The 26,001-nt window shown below is 47.1% G+C and overlaps 2 protein-coding genes across 4 annotated transcripts in view; one reads left to right on the forward strand and one right to left on the reverse strand.

Annotated features, from left to right (window-relative positions):
* SYN3 (synapsin III) overlaps positions 1-26,001 on the forward strand; it is a 428,731-nt gene that overhangs the window by 124,867 nt on the left and 277,863 nt on the right. For all 3 annotated transcript variants that reach the window (XR_013830364.1, XM_079935834.1, XM_079935835.1), the window contains exons 5-6: positions 257-413; positions 3,684-3,773. Coding sequence is in view for 2 of the 3 variants with exons in the window: in XM_079935834.1 (XP_079791960.1) it covers positions 257-413; positions 3,684-3,773 (247 nt within the window). In the remaining variant the exon portion in view is untranslated. The remainder of the gene's footprint in view (positions 1-256; positions 414-3,683; positions 3,774-26,001) is intronic.
* The window catches only part of TIMP3 (TIMP metallopeptidase inhibitor 3), a 57,178-nt gene continuing 36,819 nt past the window's right edge, over positions 5,643-26,001 (reverse strand). The window contains exons 2-5 of the mRNA XM_079935836.1: positions 18,581-18,663; positions 11,502-11,613; positions 10,679-10,800; positions 5,643-9,571 (exon numbers count right to left, since the gene is read on the reverse strand). Coding sequence (XP_079791962.1) covers positions 9,374-9,571; positions 10,679-10,800; positions 11,502-11,613; positions 18,581-18,663 — 515 coding nt within the window. The 3' untranslated portion in view covers positions 5,643-9,373. The remainder of the gene's footprint in view (positions 9,572-10,678; positions 10,801-11,501; positions 11,614-18,580; positions 18,664-26,001) is intronic.

A 26,001-nucleotide genomic window follows, 5' to 3' on the forward strand; every position in this document is an offset into this window, starting at 1 on the left:
ATTGCAAATGAAATAGTTGTTCAATATAGAAAATTTAGAAAACAACCTTAAAAAGGAATAGAAGAAAGTATGAATTGTTTTCAGTCCTTTTACTTTTCAGTTGCTGTGTGTTTGCATCTGAGCTTCCTCATCCATACTCCCACACCCCATCTGCATTCTGAACTGAGGTGCTATCCCCAGCAGGCTGTGGCTTGTTGCCCTGATTGTTCCATCAATGCAAGGTATGTAACACTGCTGCCGGCCCCTCTCTTGGCAGATCCTTCAAGCCGGACTTCATCCTTGTCCGCCAGCATGCCTACAGCATGGCCCTGGGTGAAGACTACCGCAGCCTGGTCATCGGCCTCCAGTATGGAGGGCTGCCTGCCGTCAACTCCCTCTACTCCGTCTACAACTTCTGCAGCAAGCCCTGGGTGGTAGGTGCTGGGCCAGGCTGACCGGGAATGAAGGGGGAGGCGTGGCTGGCCTCCCAGCCCTGAAGTGGACCCATTCCCCAGCATGGAGGCCCAGTAATAAAAGGAGTCTTTTTTTTTTTTTTTTTTTTTTGCGGTATGTGGGCCTCTCACTGTTGTGGCCTCTCCCGTTGTGGAGCACAGGCTCCGGATGCGCAGGCTCAGTGGCCATAGCTCATGGGTCTAGCCGCTCCAAGGTATGTGGGATCTTCCCGGACTGGGGCACGAACCCGTGTCCCCTGCATCGGCAGGCGGACTCTCAACCACTGTGCCACCAGGGAAGCCCTAAAAGGAGTCTTTTTAAAGCAACTGAATAAACAACTTAGATCCCAAACTCCTTCTTGTAGTTATTACCTAATGATATTATATAGCATATTGTGATACAGTGTTATGTTATAATAATATTAGTGGTGAGAGGGGGTACCCTACTGCTCTTATTAATATTTGAGCATGTCATCATTTTTGTTTAAAGGTCAGCACTGTTTATTGAGCACTTAATATATACTAGAAATCTGTGCTGCCTGGTGCTCACGCTATTGCTATCATGTGAAGTGAGCATCCTTACTCTATTTTACAGAAAAGGAAGATCAGCTTTAGGGCTGTTAAGGAACTCCCCAGGGTCATGGAGCCAGGGAGGGGTGAAACCCAAACTTGAAGTCATCTCTCTTCAGTCCCTAATGCTCGATTCCTCTCCCACTTTTATTCATTAGTTTCATATTCATTCATTTGATATGCCTTTCCATCCAAATGTTACCTGTAAGAGAGACTTTTCCTAAAATATCACCCCATCACTCCCCAAATACTCTCAAATTTCTTACCCTGCTTTATTTTTTCCCCAAATACTTATCTCCACCTAGAATGATATGTTTATTCATTCATCTGTATTATCCAGCTCCCCTACTTGAAATAATCTATTCATGCAACAAACAGAGCACCTACTATGTTCCAGGGACTGTTCTAAGTTCTAGGAACATGGCAGTGAGCAAATCAGACCAAAATCCCCAGATCTTACATTGTAGTGAGCAGGGGCACATGAAGTATGTAAATAGACATGCCAAATATTTAATATGACATGATAAGTGTCAAGGGGAAAACAAAGCAGAGAAGGGGAAGAGGAAATGTAGAGGTTGGGGGGTATGTAGGATGTGCTCTATGAAGCTCTTAGCCATCTCATCTCTTCTTTTCTTGTCTCTCTGCATGGTCTCCTGGTGGTAGGGCAGTGGTTGAGAACATGGGCTCTGGAGCCAGACTGCCTAGGTCCAGGCTTTTCCATTTATGAGCTGATTAGCGTTGTGCAACTTGCTTGATCTCTCTGAGTTTATTTTCCATATTTGTAAAAGGATGATAAGAATAGGGCCCTCCTGGTAGGGTTATGACTTAATACATGTAAAGTACTTAGAATGGTGGGTGGCATTAAGTACATACTCAAAAAATGGTAACAACTATTATTGTCCCTAGTATTAGGGACGAGGTCTCTGCAGAGCTGGCACTCAGTATTTATTGAATGCATACATGCATTACTTTAATAGATATAGATAGTCTTTAACCACTGTTACCAAGGCTTTGGTCTCCTTCTCATTCTTCCCTAACCAAGCTTTTAGGCCTGCAACATCCCAGAAAGGTCCTAGGTAGTATTAGTTCACCTTCCTTGTTTTCCCACATAGTCATGGTCATGGTAGCAACTACCATTTATTAGCACTAACTGCACTCTGAGCCCTTCACATGCATATTATATTTAATCCTTGAACCACCCTGATAGTAGGTGTTTCTAATATCTCCATTGTACAGATGAGGAAACTGAGGATCATGCAGCCAGTAGGAGGTAGTGAAGCTGGGCATATCCAAAACTCCTGCTTGATTATGGAATTACTCTCCTTCTCTGGACTTCAGTTTCCTTATCTGTAGAATGAGGGACCCTCCCATCATTTTCCATATTTCTGAGATCCCTCGAGCCCACTAAACTGACACCGTGTTGCACCACAGCTGCAGGTTACAGCCCAAGAATCTACAGACCAATCCTGGCCTGATGCCAAAAGTTCCTAAGTTACCTGTTCTTTCTTTGTGAGCTCTTAGTGTTGAGTTACCCCAAAGTAAGTTTGGCACAAGACTTAGCTCCTCTTCTAGCCATTGGGCATCCACGTTAGGCCACACATTGCAGCATATTTCTTCTTCGTGATCAGCGTCTACCTTTCTCTTCCCTGCTTTTGTTCACCAGCAGCTCCCCTTTGCCTTCTGGGTGAATTCCCAGTTCTTTGTCTGGCCTCTAAGGCTCCTGGTGGTCTGTAATGGATCACTCTCCAGCCTCCTCTCTCACTGTCCCTTGCACCCAAGGCCACAGCCATGGCAACCACTGAGTGTCTCCAGCACACAGTTGTTTCACTGCACACCTGGAGTGCCCTCTTCCTTCTCTTATGTCATCTGCTCCAGGGAGTCATCCTCACCCCCACTCTGTCCCTCTTCCAGGTCCCATAACCCCCTCACTTCCCTCCAGCAAGACATTATTATCCCAACCATCTGCCCACAGGCAGTCTTTCCTCCAGGCCTGGTCTACGTGTTCAGTGTGTTGCCCCAATATTAAGGCACAGTGCTGGGCACAGAATGAACTCCCAGGGTGCTGAGTAGGGTGGGTGATAGAGGAGACTATAAGTCTGAGGTCTGCTTTTCAGGAGCTTATCCACTAGCTCTGGAGACAGTAACTATCTCCATGGCAAAACTAGGAAGCGCTGAAGCAGGGGGAGCACAGTGTGGAAGGGATGCAGCTTGTGCTGTTGGAAATGAGTGGGGTTTCTAAAAGCAGAGAAAATACTTACTACTAACATAGCCAACATTCAGGTGTACCTATGGAGCAGGGCTTGCTTTTAATACACTGTATATTTAATCCTTACAACAATCCTGTCAGGTTGGATCTCTTGTTTTCTCCATTTACAAATGAGGAAACTGAAGCTCAGAAATCTGAAATGACTTTCAAGGTTACACAGCTAGTAAGTGGTAGAGGATTTGAACCCAGAGTCTACACCATAAACTACTACACAAATGCCCCTCAAAAAAGAAGGGCATTGCAGGCAGGGAACATGGCATGAAGGTCAGCAGCTTGTGCTTGTGTGAAATGCTAAGAGTGTAGAAAATGCTTATGAAATGTGATTGAGCAGAACTTAGTGGACCTGGCAGGAATGAAGGGGTTGGTACATACTGGGTAACAACGGTTGACCAATGTTCTCTCGTATTCTTCCCTAGTTCTCTCAGCTCATTAAGATCTTCCATTCCCTGGGTCCTGAGAAGTTCCCGCTTGTGGAGCAAACGTTTTTCCCCAACCATAAGCCAATGGTGAGTGCCCTTTTTTACTCTGCTTATTTTTGTGATATGGCATAAACACAGTTGTCCATGTACTTGGTCCATTTGAATGGAGGAGATGGGCTCAGGGGCTGCTCCTTGACCACCTAGGCTCTAAGGAAGAGCTGTGACATCCTATAGGAATACCTGGCTTTCCTAGGAGAAGGGTCAGGTCTCCAGGTAAAATTCAGGCAGTAGAGCAAATGACAAAGATGGACAGCATTCCTTGGGACATTGGGAATTTTCAGCAAATCAGGGGACAACTTGAGCTGGCATATTGGAACCAAAGGTTGATAATAAAGGTGAAAGATGTTTCAAAGGTTGGATGTTACCTTGAACCCTTGAGCCCTGTGCAGGACCTGGTTTCAACTCTTATCTTAATAAAAGCAGTAATATTTTGTTTGCATTGATCGTCAAAGGGCAGTTTCCTTGTGCATCCTCTTCGCATTCCAACTTTTGAATATACTCAAGGTTGTCTCTGGGAAGTGGTTGGAGCTTCCCAGAGAATTCAGAGTATGTGGGATAGCCTTCCATTCGGAATATGTGGGATAGCCTCCCATTTGGATGGTGGGAAAGGTGAACATCTTTTGGGATGAGGTGGAGAGTTCTTCATCCTGCGGCCAGAAGAAGTTGGATCAAGAGTTCTGGGCAGCTGGAAATAGCCCGTGACATGCCTGCTTTCATGGTCGGTGGTCTTGTTAAACTGGACAAAGGAATGCAGGGCCATGGCCCCATGCATGCCTTGCAAGGAATGTGAGTCTTGGGGAACAAGAGAGTTAATAGGGTATTCAGTAATCTCAGCTGAGGATGATGCTGTGCTTGTAGAATCCCAAGCTTAGGCTGCTGAGCTTGACAATCCTGTTTGGAGACACTGATAGGTGTCTCCAGGTAGGGGACAGTCTAACCAGGCAGAAACATTTCTCATTGATTATCTTTCCCTTGTGTGTGATGCAGTGAGAGGAGTCATAGAATCCAGGATGTACTGGTTGGAATGAGAAGGGCATGTGCAACCCAGCATATTCCAACTAAGTGAGAACACCGTGGAGAAAATGCAGGGTTTATCCTCAAACCAGCCTGAGTTTGAATCCCAGTTCTGCCTACTTACTAGGTCTTGGGTCTCTGTGAGCCTCAGCTTCCTCAACCAAAAACCATGGATGACAGTGGAACTACCTCATTGGGTTGTTGAGATTTAATGTGATCATGTGTATAGGGTGCTGTGCTTGGCATATGATAGGTGCTCAAAATAGAGTAGCTTTAAAATAGGGGCAGAGCCATACCCTGGAACACTGTCAACAATGGGATGAAAGTTGGGTGAGGGGTCTGCAGCCAGCCCAGCCCATTGAGGGTGACAGGCCCAGCTGTAAGTTCTGGGAGGCGTTGGCTGGCTGTAGTGAGTTCCTGGCATTCCCAACTAGGCCAAGCCCTACTCGGAATTTCAGGCAGGCATTTGGCATCAAGGACTGCTGTTTGAGCCTCCCCCTCCCCCTCCCACTTCCACCAGGCTGAGATTCTTAGGAAGATTCTTCCCACCAGGGAAGGCCAAGTCAGGGGCCCAGTCTGGGAATACCTGTACCACTAATAGGCAGTTCGATATTGATCCAGATTCCATAGAACTAGGGAGAACCCTGGCCATAGAATCAGGGAGCAAGGTCAGGGCTGGATTAGCAGCCAGGAGGAAAGCTAAGATGCTGCTCCTGAAAATGCACCTGACTGGGGCAGGTGGGTCCACGCTGTAGAAGTGAGCGGAGGGAGGGGAGTGGGCACAGACCAGGAGCCAAAGCAGGCAGGACCTGGCTTCCAAAGCCCTCTGTGATCCCTATAACCCACAATGGCAGTCAGGACACAAGGAGACAAGAGACTCTATCAGGTGTGTGATAGAAATAAAACCACTTTACTGTTTAGAATAAAGGACACACTATAAAAAGTGAACATTATGCAACATTACAAGACAATATACATTCACGGCATATAAAATTCATAAATAACATGGAGGAAAACTGTAAACAGTGCTACAAAATTTAGCAACAAATACATTCCTTCCAGACAGGGTTTTCTCTGGTTGGTTTCTCTCCATCACTTCTGGGTCTCAGGACAGCAGACCGGCTAAGGAGGAAGGTGGGGGTCATGGGAGAATTTACGAAGCCCCTCCGCTTGGAGTATGAGCCCTCCTCGTGTCTCCCAAGAGCCAATTTGGAAGCTGTTGGTATCTGTCTCCCCAGCACTCCCCCATTTTGTTTTGCTTTTGCTGTCAGAATTTAAGTGTTTTTCTTGTGTAAAACTATTTTAGTGATATTTTTACTTTGGCAGCCAGGAGCCAAACACTTGGGTGTCATTTTTGGTTAATCCATATTGTTGATCATTGAGCATATGATGAAGGGCAGAGGCGGGGGGGGGAGGGTATTGTCTCCTGGGGACCACAGTTCCTATGAGACAGCTGTTCCAATAAGTCATTTGTTTAATTGCTCAAGAACCATGGTATGAAAAATGGTGCTCATGGGCTGTAGCTTGATTGCCATGATGTAGGGTCTGGGGCTGGGTAAGGCTAAAGCACAGGAGTCTCCCAGTATTATCTACCCTGGCCAGATGGAGCACTGGCCTGAAAGGTGAGAGCCTGGGTGTGGTGCTTTTGGATAGGGAGACAGAAGAGATGGCCAGAGGAGGCCAAGAGAGCTTGGAATCACAGGTCCCACAGCCCTGGATTTTTAGGAGAAATCGTGGCTTCCCAATGGGGTGGACAAACGGACTAGAGGGAGAAGGGAATGGGAATGACCAGCAGACTGCCCAGGGCCAGGTGCCTCAGAGCAAGGATGTGAATGTACTTGCTATTTTTTCTCTCTTCCCTCCTAGTCCAGAAAGCCACGAGGATGCCGATAGGGAGGAGTCTGGAGGAGTCTCTAGTGCTAGTTCCTTCTAGTTTCCCCAATTCGCCAGTCTAGCTGCCTGCGCAGTAGAAGTATTTACCCTCCGTTCCACTGTAGAATTTGATTCAGGAAAATGGCGGCGTGTGGGTTTTGTTTTTTTTTCTTTTTCCTCTTAAACACAATGTACACATATTACAGCCTACACATGACATAAGATTTAGCAAAATAAAACGTTCACGATATGAATGAAATACAGAAGTGTCTCAGCTACATAAATGACTTTAAATTATACAGTAAGTGAACAAGTGAAATAAACAAAGCTATAGCTTATAGAAAGCTCAAAAACCGCCCTCTGACATCACTCTGCAAAGGACCCTTCTTTGCTCAGGACCTGCTGTTTTCCTTGCCAGGGCCTGGCAGATGGGACTGTGGTTCCACCAACTTTTCAGAGGGAAACTTCAGGTGACACATGCTCAGGCCTCACCTCAAGCCCCTCCTTGTGTGAGTGGAGATGACCCCACCAGGGACCAAGAATAGCCAGATGCCTCATGGAGGTCACACTAATGCCCAATTGTGGGAGGGCACTTGTGCAGGTTGGGTTAGGGGTTCCACCTTATAGGACTTTGAGGTCCAAATAAAGAAAATCTTAAAACACCAAGTCTGGGGCTCACCCCTTAAAAACCACTGGCCTGCTGACCTCAGCTTCTCCTGCTCACGCTGCCCCATTGAGAGAGCAAAGCACCACTTCCCCCACCTGCCCCCCCCACCCCCATTTCCTGTATGCCAGATGTCATAACTACAAGGTGAAAGGTAGGTAATGAAATCAATCCCAAGGAAACCGGATGCCTGTACTGCCTTCCTGCACCGGGGTCCTGCCAAACACCTTGCCTGGGCATTTGCATTTGTGTGCGAGACATTACAATGTATTGTCTGCTTCTTTTTTTTTTTTCTCCTGTTTCAGTTGGCAGCTCTGTTTCCTAAAGTGGAATGAACTGAAGATACAAATACTAATACGGGATAAATACCCATAATCTGAAAAAAGAGACAGAGCAATCATGTTAAATGTAACCATCCTACCATCCCCAATTCTGTAAAATATACATTATCACCTACTCTTGGCATCTCACTTTCAACACTAAAACTTAAAATAATTTTATTTAATCAGAGAATTTATATTATAGTTTTACTTCAAAAAACACAACAAAAACCCTACAGCTGATTGCAGAGTAAGGCTTTCCCAATGACCACCAATTTTAACTTTATGAGCTGAGGACCTCAGGAGGTGGCATTCACCCACCAGTAAGCTGGAGGAAGAGGAGCAAGTTGTCCCCAAACCCAGGAAAGGTGGCCATCTAGCCAAGGCAGGGCACTGCAGCTTTCCTTCCTGTGCCCAGGCCCCTGACCCACATTCACTCTCATCTCCCATCTGAGCCAAGCCAGTAAGGCAGTTAAACGAAGGCCCCAAACATGAAGCAGGAGAAAAGGAGAGGGACAGAGGTCAGAAGACCCCAATTAGAGGGATGCTGAGGGTGCTCAGAATTTCAAATTTTAATTAAAATGAAAAAAAAAAAAGGTCAACTTGGAATGTCATGATTTTCTTTAAACAAGCAACAACAACAAAATAGAAGAGATTAAACTATTGGTGTATTTAACAGCATTGAACAGAATTCTGTGTCCTGTAAAAAATTAGCTTATGTCCCCATGTGGGTATATGCAAATGTGTATGCAAACACATCCCCCTAGGTGAGATAAATGCTACTTTGGAAATAGTATTCTCTACCCATATCTACTGGTTCTATATCTGTGGATAGTGTACTGTGTTTGTATCTCTCCAATTTACATAAAGGCAAGCTCCTGGCCAAATCTACTAAAGAGTTTTCCAGGAGGAAATCTTGTGGGAGGCAGGGAGAGGAAAGACATTCATCTCAGTCTTTCACCTGAGCTTTTGTCCAAGGCAGGCAAATTGCCTCCTGACCTCAGGCAGATGTTTAAGTCTTCACCAACTAAGAAAGTTCTGTTATTCTGGCCTGGCTGCTTGCTCCAGACTCAGAAACATCTGGTCAACCCAAGCATCGTTGGGCTGAGGAATTGTGTGTGTACTGCATCATCCAGACCCTCTTGCAGTTTCTTCCTCCCCTCCCTCACTCTCACGTGCAGACACAGACAGACATAGTCTGGTGGGGACATGCAGTAGCATCTCCTTGGTGTATAAGATCTTCTGCGTACCTTGAGTCTATCTGCTTGCTGCCCTTGACTGATTTGAAACAGTTGGCTTTTCAGCAGCTTCCTTGTCTGTGTCCTTTATGTACTGGGGAAGGGGGAAGAGAAGGGCAAAGGGAGGAGGGTCTGGGAGATGGTGAGATGGGGAAGAAGAAAGAGGGGTAGGTATTACAATGCCCAAATTGGGTAGTTTTTCAATTTTTGTTTTCCTAAAAAAATATAGATTATATCATCACAAAGAAGAATATACATTCCTCATTCTTTCCGGCATGGCACCAAAAATTTCCAGGTGGAAATGGGTGATGTCAAAACCAAAAAGAAAGGGAAGGGTGGGGCCAGGAGGATGGTTCCAAATAAACTCCATATGACAGCATAGATTTTCCTTTAAGTGTTCGAAGTGCTAAATTTGCAAGAAAACAGGCACTAATTTCATTGTCATCATCTGGGAAGAGTTAGTGTCCAAGGGAAGCTCAGTGGGAAAGGAGGGAAGTGAGTTGGGGCAGGGTCTGGCACTCAGGGGTCTGTGGCATTGATGATGCTTTTGTCCGGGGGGGCCCATCCTCGGTACCAGCTGCAGTAGCCACCCTTCTGCCGGATGCAGGCATAGTGTTTGGACTGGTAGCCAGGGTAGCCAAAATTGGAGAGCATGTCGGTCCAGAGACACTCGTTCTTGGAGGTCACAAAGCAAGGCAGGTAGTAGCAGGATTTGATCTGCAGTGAGATAACAACCAAAGGTTGGTGGAGCCTGCTGTGGTGGACCTAGGCCTGATGCTTGCCTGAGACTGGATTCAGAACTTGGGACCACTGCAGGTGGAGCCCAGCCACATCACTCCCTTAGTGAAAATAATATAAATAACACTCACCAATACTTATTGAGCACCTACTGTGTACCAGACATTCTGCTAAGTGCTTCTGTATTATTCTCTTTAATTCTCATAACAGATTTATCTCCCTTTTACAAAGAATAGAGCCTCAGAGAGGTTAAGTAACTTGCCCCAGGTCACACAGCCAGAAAGTGGTAGAATTAGACATTTGGGAGTGCTTTCCCTCTCAAATGGTAACAGGCAAAGGCGGGAGCTCTCAGCTGTTGTAGGGAATTGAGAAATTAGAAAGATTAAAGCATACACTGTAGAGTCCAGCTGCCCTAGGCTAGAAATCAGACTTAGTGAGCTGTGTGACTTAGGGCTAGCTACTTAAGCTCTCTAGGTCTCTGTTTCCTCCTCTGCAAAATGGGGACAATTAAAACTGTACTAGTCATAATCGCTATTGTCCCATTTGGCAGAGTTGTTGTGAGAATTAACTGAGAGAATGGCCTAACTGCCTCCCACAGCAGCAAGGCTGTGTGCCCTGACCCTGTGCTTGGGTCAAGGAGTTGGGCCAGGTTGAAGAGTGACCCTCTGCAGCAAGTGGTATCAGCAGTCCTGCGCCAGCTTGCCCACCTGGGGCGGGGGCCACCAGTGCGTCAGCTGCCTAGGTGAACCCACTTGGGGCTGCTGGGCAGGACCTGCCAACGTAAGGATCCTGTACCTGCCACAACCTTGAGCCACGGGAGGGGCCAAGGATGCTGAAGAGCCCTCATGCCCTGGCAGCTGCCAAGTGGGCAGCACATATTACAGCAGAAAGTCATTCTTTCCTCGCCTTCTTCACTGCTCAGCCTGGTGCAACATTCCTCACCACTCCTTCTCGGACCTGCCCCTCTGCTCAGGCCTGACATGCACACCCTTCCCAGCCTCACGGCCCAGTGCCCAGTACTGTAGGAGCTGATGTTTCTGGGGCTGCGAGCCAGCACCTCCCCTGCCTGCTCTCCCTGGGGCTTACCTTGCAATTACAACCCAGATGATATCGATAGTTCAACCCCTTGCGCTGGGAGAGGGTGAGCTGGTCCCACCTCTCCACGAAGTTACACAGTCCTGTGTACATCTTGCCATCATAGACACGGCCTAGAGGAGGAGAGGGACAACAAGCGGGGGTTATTTTGTCCAGAACCCAGCCAGAAGAGGAAGAATTCATACCTACTGAGTAACCCCCTTAGGCCAGGAACTGTGCTACGTACTCTTCAGTCCCATGGTTTTATTTCATCCTCCCCAACACCTTTTAGGATGAGTTGTATTCCCATTTTCCAAATACAGAAAATTAAGTTCAGAGAGGTTAAGCGATTTGCAGAAGGTCCCAAACCCAGTAAGCACTGGAGCTGGGGCCAGAGACCAACTATTCTCTTCCCGTGTCAATGGCGTTTTGATCTTGCTTTTGTTTTTTCCTTTCTACGTTGACTGCCTAAAGGTGGATAAGTTTCAAAGACAGACCTAATAGGTTGTCCTAAGATGTGGAGAGCAATAGGTACTAGCAATTTCTTTTCATTTACAGTAAAGCTGAGAAATTGCAAAACCAGGCAAAACTAGGTTTCCTCCCCAGAGTCAGTGGTGGAGCGGAGACTAAAATCCAGCCTCACTGTAGGAACTTCAAGCTCCCACCACTGGTCAAGCAAGATGGACTCAACACTAGATATTCCTTATAAGTCAGTGGGCTCATCGCCAAAGTCCTGAGAACGCTGCTGGGTCTACCATTCCTTCTCCATCCTCTAAAGTGAAGGAACAGTGGACCTTGGCCAAACCCTGGCCTAGATGCTGGATTTGGCCGTTACCTGTCAGCAGGTACTGGTACTTGTTGACCTCTAGCTTAAGGCCACAGAGACTTTCGGAAGCTTCTGTGTGGATGTACTGCACGTGGGGCATCTTGGTGAAGCCTCGGTACATCTGTGGGCAGAAGGAATATCATGAGAGGGGGACCAGGGCTCAGAACACATGCTGTCATTTGGGCTGTGGGATCGGATTCCCCTAATAGGCCACTGTGTGGCCGGTCACTGACCTACCTACCCCAGGGTCTTCACTTCAGAGACGAGGCCACCTGCTCCTCACTTGTCTGAGCCATGGGTGGTGCCTTCCCCGAGAAGCCTTCCCATCCATCTAGTCACACCTCCCATTCCATTTTACAGATGAGGAGCCTGAGGCCTAGGCAGATTAAGTGGCTTGTCTAAGGCCACACGGTTGGCGAATAGCAGAGGTAGGCATCCAAGCAGGGGAATCTGCTCTTAACCATTATCCTATGCTGTCTCCCAGTGCAGCCTCACAAGTTCATGGCTAAGGGCCTCTGATGCAGGCAGGTGCCATTTATAGCTATCGTGCCTCCTTTGTAAGCATGCGCTCAGAGCCACTGGTGTGAATGTAACAGAGGCTGAACCCACTTGGTTATTCCAGGTCAAGTCCACGAGCATTATGTGGGCCCGGATCTGTTGAGACAACTGCTAACCATGTGAGCTGGTGGAGGTGGGAGGGGGCACCGAGGTGTTGCCGAATCCCATTATCCCCCAGTTCTCAGAGTACACAGGCCCTGGATGGCTGGTGGTCTCTAGGCTTATCCCAAGGGTTTCCAATAAGACAACGTCTCTATTTTAGTTCCTGGCATGCATAAGTAATTTACTAATGGTAATAAAAAGCCAGACATCACCTCATTGGTGTCTCATCTAAGTGCCTCCCATTCAGTCTAATGGGCTGTTTTTCTTTCTCCCCATCTTCTTTTAAGTGGCGACTGGCTGGCGGGGGTAGGTGGTCCATGAGGCCCTCTGCCATCACAAAGGGTCTCTTGGACCGACAGGGTTTGGGAGCCTCTGCCTTTTTAAGGGGAGTGCTGTTCTAATTGTGTGCAACCATCGGTGCAGGTGCTTTTAATTTACCTGGCCTCCCTTCTTAACCCTCTTTTCCCGGGAGGCTCTCCAGATGAATGAGGAAATGCAGCCAAGAGCAGCGAGAAGTGCTGTCCTCTCAGTTTTGAGCTGTGCTCTCGGGGAGCACGGGCGTGTCACATCCTACCCCCCACTTCCTCAGTGATGGATGGTGCCTCTCTGGCTTTAACGGGAACCATGCTTAAGGGTGCTGCTGTGTGCATGCCATCAAGTGTGGCCTCGGGAGAACGTCCCCTGTACTCACTCCCAGGCCCAACAACTTCTCACTTTGGTGTGGATGACCCTTGACTTTTTGGCAAGTGTTCCAACTCAGTACTCTCTCTAGGTCTTTCAGGCCAGCCTGTTGGAGACTCAGTTTATTCCATGTTGGTCTGTCCCCTGTATCTCTTTTCTGCTTTATGGGTAAGAATCAAGCCCCTGCCCAGTAAGAACTCAGCTTGTTGAAATCAGCTTGGCATCTCTGCTACTTTTGAATTGAAGAACCCTTTATTTTAATATGGTTTCTAGCACTTGCATATGGAGCCAAAATCTTAACACATTATAAATGACTGAGTCTGACAAATACAGAGCTGCCTTTCAGGGTCAATTCTGAAAATAATATGGTAAATGTATGGTAAAGGCAGGTTTTACTCATTTTGTTGTCTTTTCTTTATAATAATCCAGTTTGATCTAAATATTGATCCTAAAGTATCCTAAAGTATTGGTCCTAAAGTATCCTAAAGTATTACTAGGTTTGTAGTCATAGAGACCGAGAATTGGTTTGACAAACTTAGGAGGGTTATAACAGGTTTATAATGTCCTGAAATCAGAGAATCTGAGAATCTCAGAATTGGAAAGGGTGTTAATCTGATCCAGCCGATGCAATGGAAGATTAATGGTAAACTTGGGTTCTGTGGACAGACAGCCAGAGTCTGCATCTTGTCTCTGCCACTTATTTGCCTCTTGGAAAGTTACGTACCATCTTTGGGCCTCAGTTTCTTCATCTGTAAATTGGGGCAAAGCAGTTACTTCATATAGCGTTTTTGAGAATTAAATGCCTTAGAATAGCACTTGGCATACCTTTAGTAAAAATTAGTTTAAAGCCAGTTATACTAAAGTTCGTAATAAGCAGAGGGAAGGATTTGGTCCTCTTCTTCCTACATGTCTTGCCCAGCCTCATCACTTAAGTGCAAGTAGTTAAAGCCGGTTTCAGACGTAGACAGGTTGCTCTTTTTCCCCCAGCTTTACTGAGGTACGACTGACAGATAAAAAGTGTACCAGTGTAAGGGGAGGTTTTGATATATGTATACATTGTGATTACCACAATGAAGCTAGTTAACACATCCATCACCTCATATAGTTACCTTTTTATGTGTGAGAACACAACATCTACTCTCTTAACAACTTTCTAGTATGTAGTACAGTGTTGGTAACCATAGTCCCCATGCTGTCCACTAGCTCTCCAGAACTTACGCATCCTGCAGTACTGAAAATCTGTACCCTTTCACCAACATCTCCGCATTTCCCCCACCTCCTAGACCCTGGTAACCACCATTCTACTCTCTGCTTCTAAGAATTCGACTTTTTTAGATTCCACGAATATGTGAGATCATGCATTATTTTTCTTTCTGTGTCTGGCTTATACTTAGCATAATGTCCTCCAGGTTCATCTTTGTTGTCAAAATGACAGGATTTCCTTTTTTAAGGCTGAATAATATTCCATTATAATATTTAATTGCAATATTGTATATACACCACATTGGACTCTACAAGCCTCTGGGCTTGGCTTCGCTTTGTGGTAGTATCTACGTGAAGTTCTAAGAAGTTAACTTCCCTTGGGGTGAAGGGACAAATAACGTGGGAAAGAAATTTTTGAGTTTGGGGAGTTTTCCCTATTTCTTATGGAATGTCTGGTCTTTATACTTGCAGCATGAACTGTCACCACTATGTCAGATATTTCTGGCATGCCTACAGCACTGTGCTGGATACTGCTTTATATCATGAACTCATTTAAACTCACAACTGATTCTTATAAGCAACCGAGTTTCAGAGACATTAGATACCTGACTGAGGTACCAAGTACATGGATTTTTCTCTCACAGAATGGGCTGTCTAGCTGGGGTGGCAGAGCACACGAGAACAGAGTCACAGGCATTTGGAGGAGGAGAACAGTTCCCCATAGGCTGGGGCGGTCAGAGAGGCTTCCAGCTGGAGCTTCAAATAGCTTCAAATGCTATTAATCATTTGATTAGACAAAGCCTTGAAGGAAGGAAGTCACTGGGGGCCAAGCATTCCGATTGTCCAGCAGATCTGTCCTGCCCAGAGTCAGGACATGCACAGCACATGACCAGCGGGCCTCCCCATGGGCCTTTCCCAAGACCAGCTGGGACATAATGTCCCCCACGTGCTGTCCCCTGCAGCCAGCCTGAGAGCATGTCTCCATGGCATAAACTAAAGCTACAGGCAAAGCAGATGCTTTCTCATGGTCCTGATAAGAGATAAGATCCCCAAAGATTAGAACATCCAATTCTGGAAACTTCCACCTTTGTACCACAGCCCAGCACCTCAGCCCCAGCGAATCTCCATGTTTGGGTTTGCAATAAGCTCCCTCAACATTCTAACACCCTTCCCCTGCCCCCAAACACACCTGTGGGTCACTGCACACTCAAGAGATGCCTGAGAGGAGGACCAGAGGCCCTGGAATTAGCATATGGGAGAGGGTCTGCCTGCCTTTCATCTGGTGAGAGGTTTTGGGGGGAGGGGGTGGGAACTCTGAGAGAGAAGAGAGGTCAGACAGAGCAGCTCAAATTCTCACGTTTTCCCCGTTCCTTTAGTCCTGCTCTAAGGGAGTCCTTGCTTTCCCCGGCTGACTCTCTGGGGTAGACTCTAATCCGCTAGAACAAAGCGCCCAGGGACCAGTGCCAAAACTCCTGCAGACTCCCCTCTCTGGCCTCTCCCCCTTCCCTCCTACAAAGATATTTTTCCATACACCCTTTGCAAGTCAAGAGCTACACTGCTGGATGACAAATCCACAAACCCAAGTTAACCTCCTTTTGTTCCCTAGGGGAACTAGATACAAATGGGGTGGGGGGAGCCCCCAAAGTGGGTGGGAATGATGAATCAGCCTGCTGCTCCACTGCTCTGTAATCTCCCTGTAGGCAAAAATGCTAATTTCGCTCTAGTTTACTACTTTCTGACTGTACAATCTTGACGGTTGTTTAGCCTTTCCAAATATCACCTGTAAAATAAAGGATAATGTGTATCTATTTCACAGGGTTGTGGTGAGAATTGTTCCCCCATCATTATAACAATTATCTTTGGGGCTTCCCTGGTGCTGCAGTGGTTGAGAGTCCGCCTGCCGATGCAGGGGACACGGGTTCGTGCCCCGGTCCGGGAGGATCCCACATGCCGCGGAGCGGCTGGGCCTGTGAGCCATGGCCACTGAGCCTGCGCGTCCGGAGCCTGTGCTCCGCAGCAGGAGAGGCCACAATAGTGAGAGGCCCGTGTACCGCCAAAAAAATATATATATATCTTTGCATCCTCAGCTCAAAAAAGCACAGTGCAAAGCACAGAATCACTGAGAGCGTGGGGAGGAGGGAGAGAAGAAAGGACATGAGGGAGGGAGGGAGGGTGACTGAATGGCCTACTCCTACTCCTATGTCTTGTACCTTCTTGGATTAGCAGACTGGTACCTGGAGACCAGCAGAATCCAGGGGCTGTTTGGATAGAAGGGCAATGACCAGTTCTATAGGTTATCTAATATTGGGCTGGTAGCAGGGCAGAGTTAATAAAACGTACTAGATAGTGGTTGATGATCAAAGTAAGATGGATATTTTGGGAGTCACTGTAAAGAGCATACAGGATTGGGAAGGAACCCTGACACCTCAGCTTGGGAACCAGATCTAGCTTTAATTAAATGTGTGATTCTGGACAACTCATTTCCCTTTGAGCCTCTGTCACAAGTAAATCAAGGGAATTTATTTTCTAACGTCCAGCACTCTGATCCATGGACCTGGGTGAAAGATGGTGAATGGACAACAAAAGACCCGTGTCCTGGGAGTGGGTGTGTGTGCTCTGAAGTGGATGGGTGAGCAAATGTTATTTGGCCTCTAAACACTGCTTAGAGGCTGTTCCCAGTGAGGGGGGAATGGGACATTCTGCCCACAGCAAGGGCCTCTGGTCACCCTGGCATCCAGGCCTTGAAGGAAGGAGAGAAGCTAGGCAAACTTAGGAACCACTGCTCCCAGCCTCTTCCCCTCCCAGCTCTCTGCTGACCATAGTGCGTCTCACAATGTGAAGGATTATTCCAGAGCAGGCAGGGAATGCATCTCCTGAACCTCTGCTTTTGTCTAATCTGCTTTTGCATTTGCTTGCCAGCTTCCAGGGGTTGCACAGTGGGTTTTTTGGGTTGTTATTGCTCTTGTTGGTCCCCTCTCCACCCACTCTTCCCTCCCCATGGCCATCTGAAGACATAAGCTGGTCCCATGACCAAGCTTGGGCAGCCAAGGGCAGCTGGCCAGGGCTGACTCTGGACATTACATAACCAGAATGCTGTGGATGTTTCCAAAATTGAATCCAAAGCAACAGGTTCCACAAACTTGGTACATCTAACCTCAGGCCTCAGGATGCAGGAATTATGAGGCCTGGAGGTCTGCCTCTGAGATGGTTGGTTACAACCCAGGGGCTTTGTCACTCCCCCTCTCAATTCTACCCATAAATTGTCTCCTCGGGAGTTTCAGGCCAGCGCGTCTCACACTCGTCCCCTCATTAGATGGACAAGCATTTACCAAGTCCCTGTTGCCTGCCGGTCCCACCCTAATTGCTGGGAATGCAAATGTGAGCACTGAGTACAAGGGCTAGCAGTCCCCTGGGACCTGGGCACACCCCATCTCGGACTCCTGATTAGTCCTGCACATGTGTCTTCTCTCCCGCCTGACTATAGTTCCTAAACATAGGAACCGCATCTTCCTTGTGGCCTCCACAGCTCCTGGCACAGAGTGCTGCATGTAGGGAGGTGCTTACAAAGGTGGAGTGGTGGACCAGCTGCCAAGTTGTTCAGGGTCGAGCCCCAGTCCTCTGTGCTGAGGCACCCAAACCAGCTCCTGCTTAGAAGTAACACAGCCCGTGTCCCAGGGCACTTAGAATCCTGAAATGCCTGAACCAGGAGGGCTCTTAGGGGTACCCAGCCCAACCTCACACTGTTGACATATGGCAAAACTGAGCCCAGGAAAAGGGACAGTTCTAAGGCCAGTGAGCCAAGGGAAGGAATGGAGCTGAGACTAGGAGGCAGGCTCCCTAGGTTTTGAATCGGATGTGCTTTTTCTTAGGGCATACTTCCTGAATGTGCTTCATAATGTTAACATCCTCACAAATATGCTCAGTTATGTGAACATGCTTTGTAAACGATGCTAACTAATGGGATGCAAGAAGACAATTAAAGCCGGGAAAATAGGGAGAGAGGGTGAAGTTCCTACTTTGGCTTGAGGTTCCTGTGATCAGCACAAGTTTAATGTAAAGTTTTGAGAGGTTAAACCTAAGTTGTAACCTCAGTGACTGCATAAAACCAGCAGGCATTGTTGAATCCTAAAACGTCAGACCTCGGAAGAGCCTGTAGAGACGATCTAGTCAACATCCCTCCCCCCATTTTACAGATGGGAAGACTGAGGTCCAGAGAGGGGCAGTGACTTGGCCAGTGTCTCATAGTTACTAGGTAACAGGGCTTTCTGCTGTCTGGTTCCAGAGCGCAGCTTCTTAACAGCTGCCTCTGAGGGACTCCACTGGCCCTGGCTCTGGGATGAAGCAGCCAGCACCACCACCACCACCTGTCCCTTTCTGCTGCCTCATCTATGCCCTCTCCAGCCAGGTGGAGGGGCTAGGACTGGGGCTCAGACACTGAGCAAACACACACCCTAAGTCCAACCCCACTTGCCTCCATTGGCCAAGACTCTGACAAAAAAAACCCAAACCCTCCTGAATCCTGGGATCAGGCTGCTGTCACTCACCTTCATCTGCTTGATGGTGTAGACCAGTGTGCCAAAGGGCCCCTCCTTCACCAGCTTCTTCCCCACCACCTTGGCCCGGATCACTGTAGAAGAAGGCAAGACAGAGACAGGGAAGTTAGGGAGGCCTGAACCACTTTAGGGACCACATCTCAGGGTAGGCATCCAGCTCCCAGTATGTCTGGAATTGTTTTCTTTGTAATTCTGAAGCAACTAGAATAGATGATTGTGTTTATAAGAGCAAGCATTCAGGTAAGAGACACTGGGATGGGGGTGGGCAGGGAGGAGTGGAAGAGAAAGAGAAGACAGACATCTTTGGAGTTAATTTCCCTAAACGCTCATAGTTGCAGTCTGGAAATTTCTAAGGCTGTACTCACCCCTGGAGGAGTGACTCTGTGGTTTCACCATAATCCAAAATCTACTTCTGTTAGAGCCTCCTGCCCTCATTCCATCGCACCTCTGACAATCCCATGGTCTCCCAGACCTATTCTCTTTCTACCAGGACCGCTTTCTGAGATCTACCTCATTTGGGTCTTCCTTTGCATGCATCCTAATACACCCACAGGGTTGTGATGTACCCCAGTTTGACCTCCATGCCCCAGTTGGCACTCTGATGGGGCCCTTGGTCCCCAGCACTTAGATGGCAAGGGATGCAGTAGAGAGCAGCTCAATAAGGATGTGGTAGAGGAAGAAGCAGTTGGGAGCAGAGGCTTAGGAGCCAACCAGACTCTTCCAATCCCAGCCCTGTTCTTTATGGCTATTATGACTATGGGCAAGTAACTTTGTTTCTGGCCTCCAATTTCCTCTTCTACAGAACAGGATAATAATGTTACCAGTTACCTGAATTGAAGGAATTGGGCAAGATAATGCGTGTGAAAAACTCTCAGCACTATGTCTTGGACAGAGTGTATATTAATGTTATTAATATCATCATTATTATCATCATCATTGATAAAAATGGGATGGGCTGACCCATGGAAGGATTGTTACTGGAAAAAATAGCTCCCATTTATCGCACACCTACTATATGCAAGAGTACATTTTACTTATTTACTCCTCACAACTGCCTTACAAGGTCAGTATTAGCATCCACATTACACAGATGAGGAAACTGACAGAGAAGTGAAACCATTTCCTCATTTTGAGCCTCAATTTTCTTATCTGTAAAGAGGATGTACTACCTATGTCAGGGAATTGGAATGAGGATTAAGCAAAAAACCTTATGAAATTTCTTACTACAACATCTGGTAGAAGGGAGTTGCTCAGTAAATATTAGTCGACTATGTATACAAAAATAATTAGACAGACCCAGTGTGACAAAGGCTGGAAGAAAGGCATTTACTACATGCAGTAAGAACACAGAGAAGAGAGGGATTGACCTGGAGATTATAAGAGGCTTCTTTTTCTATTGTATGTGAAGAAGCTATCTTCAAATATTTGTCAAACCAGCAAGTGGACAGATATTGAAGACAGAACTCAGAAACTGCAAAGAAGTTGCGTTCATTGGCTCAGCCAAAGAACAAGTCATCTAATAACAAGAACTAGCAACAAAGTCGGGGATTGAGGCGGTGCTGTCATGGGGGCAGAGAGTGTCTCCATCAAAGGGGGCTGGATGCTCTCATGCTAGGACTTTGACCAGAATGGAGTGGATTTTGCATTTATAGCAGCCGTGTTTGAATCACAAATTGAACTCTTCCAGCTCTAGGATCTTTCTTACCTCACATTGCACTTAGCCCAAAAAAGAGCAGGTGCTCAATAAATGTTTGTTAAACAGCTTACCCTTTACACACACACACACACCCCTACACACACACACCCCTACCTGCCTATTCTGGTAGCTCCGTTATCCTTCCCCGTTTTGGTTGTCCCACCATGTTTCTCAATTTCCTTGTCTCTAATCTCTTAAAGGTTTCCTTACTAGGAACCAACTCCCCTACCCCAGCTGAATCCTATCCTGTTTCTTCCCAGATGAGCTTGGAGCCTATTCTCCCAGTCAGACTTGAAGTCAGGATCCAGATGAATCAATGGCCCCTCCAAACCTTACTTGCCAGGGATGGCAAAACACGGAGCCCAGTGGCAAAGTTAGCAATTCAGCAGAGGCAGCTCAATTTGGGAAGAGGCAAGTGGCTGTTTCCAAGTCTGCTGTAAAAACGAGAGCTTGGCAAGATCCCAGGCCAAGTTCCCTAAAGATTCTGCCCCCACCTCTGTGTCTGACTTTGAAACAGCATCCTTGGCAGGGAGCCATCCTCCCAGAGGCCCCAGGGACTATTTCCTCTACATTAACTCCCACAGGCAGGTTGTAACAGCTTAACTGTTGGGCAGAAGGCATGTCTGCCAGGACTTTCCTATTGATTCTTCCTGAATTGATTTGGCTCCATCTTCTGCTTCTTCATTAATACAGAAGGTAAAAGAAGGAGTGAGTCTTTGCCTTGGGAGGAAAAAAAGCAAAAGGGATTCCTTTAAATAGCAACGTCTACCCTTTCCTGGCTCAAAAATGGCTTGACTTCATTTAGACATAACATGTCATAAGCAGACCTGGCCTATAAAGCTGGGTACTTCTGGAAGCTTCCGCATGCACAGTGAGTCAATTCCTTCCTTACCCCGAAATGGTCTGAGCTTGGAACCTTTTCATCTGAGAATAGTTCAGGGAAAAGAGAGTAAGTTTTTGTAATCAGGAAGCCACATTTGAGTTTGAGTTCCACCATTAATTACCATGCAGCCTCAGGCAAACCCCTGTGTCCCCAGAGCTCCTTCCTCCTAAATATCTCTGATTGTCTTGGCCCAGTGCCCATCACGTGGCTTATAAGTGATATACTTATTACTAGTAGAGCAGCAACATGACATAGCATTGAAGAGCCAGGTCCCTGGAGCCTGACTGCCTGGGTTTGAATCCCAGCACTGGTGCTGTGTGACCTTAGGAAAGTTACTAAGCCCCTCTGTGCCTTTGTTTCCTAATCTATGACAGTATCTCATAAAGTTGCTGTGAGGGTTAAGTAGCACAAACACTGAGGACAGTGTGTGGCCCATCCCAAACCCTATGTGTTTGCTGTCACTGTTATTAGCATTACCACCACTACCATGACTTTTGTTATGTGTGTCCATACAGAGTATCTTTAGGCTTCTAACATGCACTATAAGCTAAAACCTGGGGGTTCTGCTTAGGATGAGGAGAAAGGTAAGCTGATCAAAATACTCTGGTCTTGTAAAATTTCAGGGAGAGGTGGGGGAGCACACATTAACTTGTCAAAACAAACTTAAAGGTGTTATTTAGGCCTGGAGCACCCACTCCATCATAGGTACCTGTCCCATCTCATCATCCATAGTAGCCCAAGAGTGACCTGCCAGTACCAAACAAGATCCCATGGTCATGGTCCAGAAAGACTGAAGCAGAGATGACCCAGTGCAGAGGCCACACCAGCGTTCTCCTTACAAAAACAAAACTGCATTAAACTGAACTAAAATTAAATAACATTCTGCTCTCCCACATAGATTCGCAAAGTCCTTCCAAAGTAAAATCGCTGGCCAACCCCAAATCCGCCTATTTGGTCTGTGAATTAATGTCTTTATTTGCTTCAGTTTTTCCTCTGCAATTCAAATGTGTGCTATTTTTTACTTTCCTGTTTGGCAATCAGGGTGCCCCCAAGGCGTTGGCTGGCCCAGGGACCAGAGTGAACAGGGGAGGTGCAGGGAGGTCACGGTTCAGCAACAACAGAAAATGGTTCCAAACTTGGAGCTGGCAGCACGTCTGGCCGTTCCCACCATCTTGATGTGGCTGGAAGCCCACTTTACAGACGGGCTTAGCTGGACACAGGTTTTCTTTATTCTCCTCCATGCTGTGGAGCGGCGCCCACGCTGTCTCCCTAGTGTCCTCCAGCAGGTAAACCTACGTGGGCGTGAACTGGGTTGGCGTCTGGGAAAATGGGTTGGGTACTGCTGGAGGTGACGACAAGACATAGAAGTCCCATTTCCCACCTCGTACAGTCTAGCGGGAAGGCAAAGTTTAAAAGTTCATGGCTAGCACCAGTCAGAGAAGTGGGGGTGAGGTGTAGCCTGAATCTCAGTCTTGGAGCCTTTTATGCTCCTGGGCTTCTGAGTGTGGAGGTCAAAAGAAATATTTTAATGTAAAAGCATGTAAGGAGAAACTGGCGAGGCTATGTATACTTATATTATTGGCACATAGGTACATAAATGTGTGTGGGGCCCTCTTAAATACATCATACACCTTAGGATCCAGGTACAAATGTATAGATCGATAGAATTATCTTTCCTTCCTTTCAATAATTTTTTTTTATTGGGGGAGGAATAATAAGAGCTTGCAAAAACAAGGCACATCCCTTCCAGAAATAATTGTGTGCTGCCTGCCCCCACCCGTCCATGGTAGTGTAGACCACAAGCAGCAGAAGTTGTGAACAAAAACCAATTTTGATGCCAACAGGATTCTGCTTCCAGTGCAGCTTACTGGTGTGTCCAGAAATTGCACAGCTGCTGTTCATCAGAATATTCAAAGAGGGATAAAACACCCATGAGCTGGCCCCTGCCGCTCACCCTCTCCTTCCACCTCCCATCCAACTAGCTTCAATCAAATCCAGACCTTTCTACTCCAAACTGATTGTTGGACTTTCCTACCAGTGGGCTGGAAGGCTGAGTTTGGCTAGGTTTGGGAGCAAGGATCCCTTAACTGGATTAATGTACACCAACTGAAGACTCCAGATTCTGCCCATCTTAGCATCCTGTCAAGAGCAGTACAGATCCTCTCCATGATGTAGCAGTTGATTCAGCCATCTAGTGGGTGAGATACTACCTCTCCCCCAGCCACACACACACATTGCCCCATACCTGTCTCTCAGAGGCCCTGTAGAATGATTTTGCTGGCTTAAGGTATGGTCTTTAGAAGAACAGTGAGGATAACTAAGGTACACCTGGCCAGTAGACAGAATGAATTTCTCCAAAAGCAGAAATCAGTGTTAGTGTCAACCCCAGAGAAGGTACTGTTCTGACGGCAGCAGGCAGGACCTAGGTAGGCACAAAAGCCTAGACTCTGGGCTCACCTGTCTTTCAGGCCTGGACTTAAGGAAGAGAGGGGTCTGGGAGTGTTAAAATGATGCCCACTCCCATGGAAGCACTCGAGAAATCAGGAAGGAGGGATGTCTGCAATCCAGCTTGTCTAATGGTCACCTGATGTTTATTTCCCAGTTGTCATCCTCACAGGATGGCAAAGGAAAGTTCCTTTCTGAGGCCAGCGTACTCACAGTAAAGGAGATCCCCCAGCCCACCTGGCTCAGCCACTAAGCAAATCTCACTTCCTGTGCACTGTGGACAGCCTGCATTTTAGCCTCTGCAAGGAGGGCAGAGCCAGGCTCTCTTGCTTCTCCAGCTGCTCACCCACTAATTCACCCTCAGCTCCTTGCCTTTCATTGCATCACATCAGTAAGTCTAGGGAAGAGGGGAGGAACTAGAACGCATTGGTAACAACTACCATGCATTGAACCCCGCTGATGTGCCAAGCAATGTGTACACGTTATCTCACTCTGTCCTCATGGCAACCCTATGAGGTGGCTTTTATTGTCCCCATTTTCCACCTATGGAACAGAAGATCAGATACCCTGAGGGCAGTTTTGCATCCCAGAGGGAAAAAGGAAATTGGTGTCCCCCAAGAAAGCAGACTGCCTCAAAACCTTTCCATGAGATTTGTACTGATTGCAAGAGTTCATAATCTTTCTGCACCTCCCCACCCCCACTGTTAGCGCTACTAAGCATCAGAGAGGAGGACTGTCCCTAGGAGGGAGGGCCCCCTTATAATCCCCCACTGACCTCCACATCTCCTTGACTACCCACTTTCCTTTCCAATCACTCACACATGTCCTCTGATTAGTAGTAGGAATCCACAAGTAATCACTATTAGCAGTGTAACAGAGTATCTATCATCTGTTTAGCATCCTGTGCTCCCTAGCAAGGTTTTTGTGGAAGGAAAACAACTTAGAAACCACAAAACCTGATGATCCATGAGGTTTCTCACAACACTATGAGTCTGAGGTTAATCAGAATGATTAATTAGATGAGACAGTGCACATGTAAAAAGGCACTTTGTAACCCTGAAGCTAAACAGATAATATACTACCGTGTTGCTGATGGTGAGTACTTGTAGATTCTCAAATGCACTAATCAGAGGAAGACAACCGGGGACCCAAAAGATTCTTGCGATTCAGCATTTCTTCATTTGCTGAGATCTTTAGTATCCACCTCCAGGGCCTTTTCGAGCTCCTCCTCAGTTATCTGCTGCCTCTCTGGGCACTTTGATGACACTTTGATGATGTCCATGTTTGAGAAAAGGGCCTTAGGAATTAAGGGTGGGGGGCAGAGGCCTGAGGGGCCTGCCCTAACTGAATCTTTCTGGTTGCCAGCCCATTTCGTTATCACCACCCCAAACCCCAAAAGCCCCTCTAGAAAAACTCAGAAGCTCAAAGGTCAGATCAAGAAAACCCCTGTGGAAGTGGCCATGATACACTGAAATGAACATGCATGCAGCACATGGGACCTGAATGAAGTCACTGCCCTGTCACTATGTGACCTTGGGCAAGTCACTTCCCATCCCAGCCTATAAATTGGTGTGATGATTACCAAGCTCAAAAGGTTCTTATGATGACCTAATGCCCCTCCTCCACTCTACCAAAGCAGCTCTCGTCAAGGTCACCCATGACCTCCATGGTGCTCAGTCCAGTCAGCAGTGGGTTCTTTGTCCTCCTCTTATTCATATCCAGCATGTGACGTTCATACCATCTGTACAACTGACAGCTCCCACATTTTTGCAACCTCCAACCCAGAACTCCCATGACCTTTGACTCATATATCCAACAGTCTACATTTAGTCTACATCTATACCTAGAAGTCTAATAAGAGATCTCAGATTCAACCGATCTAAAACCAAGCTCCTAATAACGGCCCTCATCCACACCTAGGCCTCCCATCGGCCCCATCTCGGGAAATGGCAACTCGTTCCACACCAGCACCCCATCTCCTTCCTACTTTTTCTTCACCCCAAACAACCCATCCTCTCTGGGCCTTTGCCTTTGCAACTGCTCCTGCTGGAACACTCTTTCTTCTGTAGCCACAGGGCTCCCTCCCTCACCTGGTTTCAAATATCAGCTGGTCAGGGTGCCTCCCCTGATCCCCCAGCATCCCTCCCCCAAGCACTCCCTGTATCTGCTGGCCAGCCTTACTGTGCTCAAAGCTCAAAGCACCAGCCACCATCTGCCATACTATACAGACCTTGTTTGTTCATTGATTATCTCCCCCCACTAGAATGGAAGCCTCATGAGCGGGCAGGGTCTTTGTTCCGTAACTGCTGTAGCCCAAGCAACCAGAAGAGACAGGCTCCATGTATTTGATGAATACGTGAAGCTAAAATTGCCACCCACATGGAGGGC

The sequence above is a fragment of the Stenella coeruleoalba genome (assembly GCF_951394435.1).
Source record: "Stenella coeruleoalba genome assembly, chromosome: 11".
Lineage (NCBI taxonomy): Eukaryota > Metazoa > Chordata > Mammalia > Artiodactyla > Delphinidae > Stenella > Stenella coeruleoalba.